The 6,346-nt window shown below is 62.6% G+C and overlaps 1 protein-coding gene across 1 annotated transcript; it reads left to right on the forward strand.

Annotated features, from left to right (window-relative positions):
* The first annotated feature begins 1,481 nt into the window (after nt 1–1,481).
* Nucleotides 1,482–2,068, forward strand: RPP25 (ribonuclease P and MRP subunit p25). Its single transcript, XM_056128732.1, has one exon. The coding sequence runs from the start codon at nt 1,496–1,498 to the stop codon at nt 2,066–2,068; it is 573 nt and encodes a 190-aa protein (XP_055984707.1). The 5' UTR covers nt 1,482–1,495.
* The last annotated feature ends 4,278 nt before the right edge of the window (nt 2,069–6,346 follow it).

Consider the following 6,346-nt stretch of genomic DNA (forward strand, 5'->3'; position numbering starts at 1 on the left):
GCGTCCCCTGCAAACGAACGTCGGCCCAGCGCGGACATGCATGCCCAGGGCAGGTGGGGAGCTCGCTTCTTCCCTACCCAAACAGTTCCCACGGAAGCTTCCCCGCACTCGCGGGCTTTCTCAGGCCTAGGCGACACCCCACCCGTGTCGGCACCCACCGGGGTGCCCGTTCCGACCCGCGCCGCGGACAGTTCTGTGCATCTTCTTCGGAACCCTCGGTCCTTGCCAGCTAGGGCGGGAGCTGCGGCGCGCAGAGTTTGGGCGCAATCAGAAATCCTGATTTCTGGTACAGGGTCGATCATCCGTACGTTGGGGCGCAAAGGCCCACCTGCTCCAGACGCTCAAGGGGCAACAGGGATCAGCCCTGGGTTTTGAACAGCAAGGCCGGAGACTTGAGGGTTACGGGGTGCCGGGGAGGCGCCGACAGCCGCGGGGAGCGGCGCGGAAACCGGGGCGCAGCTTCCCCTGGCACTCATGTGTCCCAGCGTTTTTCTCGGGGTCTCCGCGCCTCCCGGCCATCGCCCCCTCACCCGGTTTTGCTTTGTCTCACTCGGTTCAGAGGTTCAGAGGGCGTGAGTGGAAGTGGGCTGGAAGGATGAAGGTTGGGGCTTCAGGGTTCTCGAGAGGGTCCCGCCCCTTCTTCCCTGTCCCTCCCGCCAGTGCCACTTCAAGCCTATCCTCACCACTCGGTCCCCCCAGTAACGGTTCCCGAAAAGAAGCACCCCGGCAGCTTCAAAATGCCCCCGAACCCCGACAATCAACTTCCACTCCTTTCTCCAAACCTGCCCCTCTTTTTTTTTTCTCCCCCAGAAGACTGCATTAGCTCGGGATAGGTGGAGCTGGGAGTGGGGGTGATAATTCCACCCGGAGCACGCGCCCCCCTAACGGTGGGGTTGCAGGCAAGCGGGCAGGGGGCTCAAGGCCCCTCGGTAAAGGGGTCTCCTTGCTCGCTCGCTCTCCCTCTCCCTCCAGGTAGCTGGCGGAGCAGCGCGGGCCGGAGCCTGGCGGCGGACCGGGTTGCTGGGCCCCGCTCGGACCGCTCGGAGAGGAGACCCAGCCGGCACCTCCCGCGCTCGGCTGACCGCGCTCCCGCCGTCCTTGAGGCGACCACGCCGGCTCGGGCGCGGGCGGGACCGCGGGGGGGGGGGGGGCGGGGAGGGCGGCGAGCGCAGCCCCTGAGTGGGGGGGGACGAGAAGCCCCGCTCGGAAAGCTCTCGGGGGTCCAGGGGCGCTTTCGTGGGAGCGCGCGGGGGCGCCGCTGCTTTAAGACGAGCCGCGGGCGGGCGGGCGGGCGCCGGGGTGGGGGGCGCGGGGGGCGCGGGGGGCGGGGCGGCGCGCGCGGGGCGGGGCCTGGCGGGAGGGCGGGGGCTCCCCGCGGCCCGGCGCCCCCGCCGCGTCTCCGGGCGCCGCGCGGGAGCGGGAGCCGCCGCCCGCGCGCCCTCGCCCGGGCCGCCCGGCGCGCCCGCGGCCATGCAGCGGCCCCGGGGCTGAGCGCATGGAGAACTTCCGCAAGGTGCGCTCCGAGGAGGCGCCGGCGGGGGGCGCGGCCGAGGGCGGCGGCGCGGGCGCCGGCCCCTTCGCCGACCTGGCGCCGGGCGCCGTGCACATGCGGGTCAAGGAGGGCAGCAAGATCCGGAACCTGCTGGCCTTCGCCGCCGCCAGCATGGCGCAGCCGGCCACGCGCGCCATCGTCTTCAGCGGCTGCGGCCGGGCCACCACCAAGGCCGTCACGTGCGCCGAGATCCTCAAGCGCCGCCTGGCCGGGCTGCACCAGGTCACGCGGCTGCGCTACCGGAGCGTGCGCGAGGAGTGGCAGCGCCCGGGCCCCGAGCCCGCCGCGCCCGCCGCCAGCCTCAGCGTCCTGAAGAACGTGCCCAGCCTGGCCATCCTGCTGTCCAAGGACGCCCTGGACCCGCGCCAGCCGGGCTACCAGCCGCCGGGCCCCCAGCCCGCGCCCTCGGCGCCGCCCGCCGCCCGGAGGAGCCCCGGGGAGCCCCCCGCGGGGCAGGGCCCGGCCAAGCGGGCGCGGCCCGAGCCGGGGGCCGCCGAGGGGGGCCCGAGGGCCTGACGCCCGGCGGACCGACCCGGCCGCAGCCCGGACCCGGATCCCCCCAGGCCGGCGGGACTCCCCGCCCTCCGGGGTCCCCGCCGCTTCTCGCTCCGCCTGAAGACCCCGAGCTCCGGCTTCAGCTGCCCTGGGACCTCGTTCGGGCAGGGCCCGGCGGGGCTCGAGCGCTGCCCAGACCCCCGAGGGCTCTTGGCGTCGAGCATCTGAGCATCGGAGAGGAGGTGGGGGCAGCGGGGTTCGAGGGGAGCTCCCGGAACTTCCCCGGAGCACGGGCAGTGGAGGACCGAGGGTGAGAAAGGGACGGAGGGCGGGGGCGAGGGACTGAGTCGTGGGAGCCGCGTTCCGCCCCTCGCCCCCGGACGCTTTCCTTTCTGGCTCGTTCCCCTGCTTTTAAGGAGCGCCCCGAAATCACGACGTCCTCCAGGGGCTCCTGAGCTTCGGCTCCCCCCGTCTCGGAGCTGGGCCTGGAAGGAGCCTCTCGGGAGCTTCGCTGCACCCCAGCCCACCCCCCATCCTCAAACCCACAGCTGGAGTCTGGCTTCCAATAAAACAGACGCAACAATGGCGCTGTCCGTGGTTCTTTCCTAGCCGCTGGCCCATGCAGGGGCTGCTCTGCCAGCCGCTCGGTCCCCATTGGCATCTTCAGGGTGAGGCATGGAACGCCGAGAGCTTCCGGAGACCAGGGTTCCGTGCCCGGTCCCCAGCTGCCCTCTCCGCTGCCCTCCCAGGCTCTTCTAACTCCAGGGGCTTGTGACTGGAGGGGGCCGGTAGTGGGGAATTGTGTCCCCTCCGAGTGCGGTCACTTGGAAGGAGAGCACCCAGTGCTTTTGTGGAAGGGGGAAGGCGGATGCATTGGTGAACTGTTGCTGGGGTCACTGCCCAGGGTGGCAGGCTTGCTGGGGCACGTAGACCTATGGAGCCCGAGCTCCATTCAGGACGCTGGCACCAAGCCCCCCATCCCCAGGGTAGGTGTTTCCCTTCACTGCTCTGAGAAAGGACAGCACACCCTTGGGAGAGGGGGAGGAGAGAGACCGAGCACAAATCCCCTGCTGGAAATTACTATTCAGCAGAGAAGCCGGTACTCGGCCGTGAATCACTGCAGCTCCCTGATAATCTGCTGCCTTCAGCCCTGCACAGCTGTCTTTGGGGAGATAACAGCCTCGTAAGCTGCTGGGCCCAGCTCCAAGTCAGCAGGGAGCAGAGGAGGGTGCCGGGTGCTGGGAGAACTCTAGCCAGGGAGGGGGCACAGAGCCTCCAGTCTCAGCTGCAGACCCCACCCCAGAGGAGGCACTGGGGAAGGACCCTAACCTCATTCTTGCTGGTGACAAGAGGTAAGTGCCTGCGGCCCCCCGCAGGAGGGGCTCTTTGACAGGCGCTCTCCTCCTCCGTCCTCCCCACCAAGCTTGAGCTTTGAACCGTGAGCCCTGTCATCTACTTGCTGGTACCATGGCCGCCCTCCCACTTCCTCCCTGGTGAGTCCCTGGGAGGGCTCAGGGGTCTGGCTGTGCTTGTCTGACTCCCTCTGAGTCTGCCAAGAGGGTTGAAAGAATGCAAATGATGCCAGGGGCAAGGGGGCAAGCTCAGAGGGCTGGTGTGCATGCCTGGCATGCTAGCTTTGGGGGGTTCGAGTCTTGGTACTGCAATGCCTCCTGAGTACTGCCAGATTTATCCCTCAGGGGACCCCCCCCCCCACCAACAACAACCACCAAAAAAAGTAATGTAAGCTGTCCTGGTAAGGAGATGTGCCTTGGTCTGGAGTTCCACATCTTAAGCAGCTTGGAAGAGGTTCTGGGCCTCCCAGAACTCGTGCGGATTCTGGAAAAGAGATCAACGTTCTAAAACCACTGATGCTGGGGGCTGGGGGTGATGAGGACTGTGCCCACAGATGCTGGCCAGGGATTGGAAGCTACTAGGGCCACTCTAGATGGCTTGGGTAGGTAAGCAGGCCCCATTCCTCCAAAAGACTCATCTCAGGGCCTGGAGAGATAGTACGGTAGGCAGGGTGTTTGCCTGGCACCCAGTAGACCCAGGTTCGATCCCCAGTACCCCATATGGTCTCTGTCCAAGTACTGCCAGGAGTAATTCCTGAGTGTAGAGCCAAGAATAATCCCTGATCATTGACAGGTGTGCCCCCCCCCAATAAAACCTCATCTTAGGTGTAAAGAGAGGGGCACACTGCCTCTCAGCCTCCTGCATGCCAGCCTGCCCCTGCAGTGGGCAGAGTGCCTGGTGCCTGTGCCAGAACATGGGACTGAGGCTGCTTCTTATCAGCACACTGCTCCAGCAGCAGCGTCAGATCCTGGGCTTTTGGTAGGTGGTACTGGAGCAACCAGGCCTGCTCACTGAGGGGTCCTTGGGCCCTGCCAACCAGGGCAACCTCCCCAGGAAAGAGACAAGCCCCCAGTCCTGGGATAGGGCCTGTGATGGGGTGAGGGGAGAGGGAGGGGGCTGCAGATGCCCAGAGATGCCCCACTTCGACATAATAAGAAGTCCCATCTGGAATCTGGATATACATGATAACCTCCCAGTACCTATATTGCAAAGCATAATGCCCAGAAGGGGGGGAGAGAGAAAGAGAATGAGAGAGAGAGAGAGAAAGAAAATGAGAGAGAGAGAGAGAGAGAGAGAGAGAGAGAGAGAGAGAGAGAGGATGATGGGGGTGGAGGTCCAGGTGTGTTCATATCTTCAAATTGGTTTTAGGAGCTGTTGTCCACTGGCCATGACTCTGCCGGGGCATATTCATTACGCAGAAAGGGAAAACCTGGGTCAGACACACTTCCCCCGGCCCCCTTACACTCATCCCCTCTCTTCACCTCCAACCTTACCCAGTACCCCCTTTCTTCTGCAGTGTGGGTCACTGCAATACCTGCATTTGCCACTAGGAATTCTCATCCCCGATGAGTCACTAAAATGACTTCTCAGGTATCCGGAGTAATTGAGGGAGGAGGGAGAGGAAAGGGAAGAAAACACTGCCAGTCTCTGGGGAGCCAGCTGAGGGATGCCCCGGCTTCTCCTCAGAGCTGAAATCTTAGCTTGTAGTTGTGCTCTCAGCAGCGTGAGCCTTCGTTGTCGGTCACCTGATAAATCACAAGCCATGACTGAAGGGAGCTTACTGGCTGTGCTCCCTATGCAGCTCCAGCCACACAGGAACCCCTCAAAGAGCTGCCCATGGAAAGGCTGAGAAGAGTCTTAGCTGGGGCAAGAGCACAGTGGGAAGGGTCCTCGCCTTGCATAATTTGATTCCCCAGCAGCACCAGGCGTGATCCCTGAGTGCAGAGCAAGGAGTAAGCCTTGAGCGCTGCCAAATGTGGGTCCAAACCAAAAGCACAAGAACAGGCCCAGAGCCATAGTGGGCCGGGCATTTGCCTTGCACACAGCTGACCCAGGTTTGACCACCGGTATCCCATATTCCCCAACCCCCAGATGGGCTCTCGAACTGCCTTGATGCCACAGCAAAGCCTTAATCCTCCAGCTCTCTGGATAAAAGGTAAAGGTAAAGGCCCTCCCGTTGATCGTCGATTTGCTCGAGCGGGCCCAGTAACGTCTCCATTGGAGACTTTGTTGTTACTGTGTCTGGCATATCGAATACCCTTCTCTCCCAGGGTCCTACCTGCCCCTGGGGAAGGCTCAGGTCACCATGGTGATTGGATTTGCCTATCGAGCTGGTTTCTTTTCCTTTTTCACTTTTTGTTTGTTTTTGTTTTGGGAGTCAGACCCAGTGGTGCTCAGGCCTTACTCCTGGCTCTGTATTCAGGGATGCTTCAGGTGGGGATCTGGGGACCATATGGGATGCTGGGGATCAAATCCGGATCAAATCTGGCAAAGCACATGCTGTACCTATTGTACTTCAGCCTCCAACTTGACGTGCTTTTTGTTTTTGTTTTTTTGCTTTTTGGGTCACACCCGGCGATGCACAGGGGTTACTCCTGGCTCTGCACTCAGGAGTTATTCCTGGCGGTTCCCAGGGGACCATATGGGATGCTGGGAATCGAACCCGGGAGGCTGCGTGCAAGGCAAACGCCCTACCCGCTGTGCTATCTCTCCAGCCCCCAACTTGACGTTTCTGATATTGTGTCTGATACTTCCTGATCATCATAAGATATAGTGGGTTGAATTGTGCTCTCACAAAAAGATACTGGCACATAAGTTCCCAGTATCTGTTCATATGACCTTACCTGGAAATGAGGTCTTTGCAGGTGAAATTGGTATGTACGCTGGGGTCATACTGAAGTTGGAGTGGCCTTTAAGTCAACGTGTTGGGAATTCTTAGAGAGACAG

Source organism: Sorex fumeus, unplaced genomic scaffold (assembly GCF_029834395.1).
Source record: "Sorex fumeus unplaced genomic scaffold, SorFum_2.1 ptg000067l, whole genome shotgun sequence".
Lineage (NCBI taxonomy): Eukaryota > Metazoa > Chordata > Mammalia > Eulipotyphla > Soricidae > Sorex > Sorex fumeus.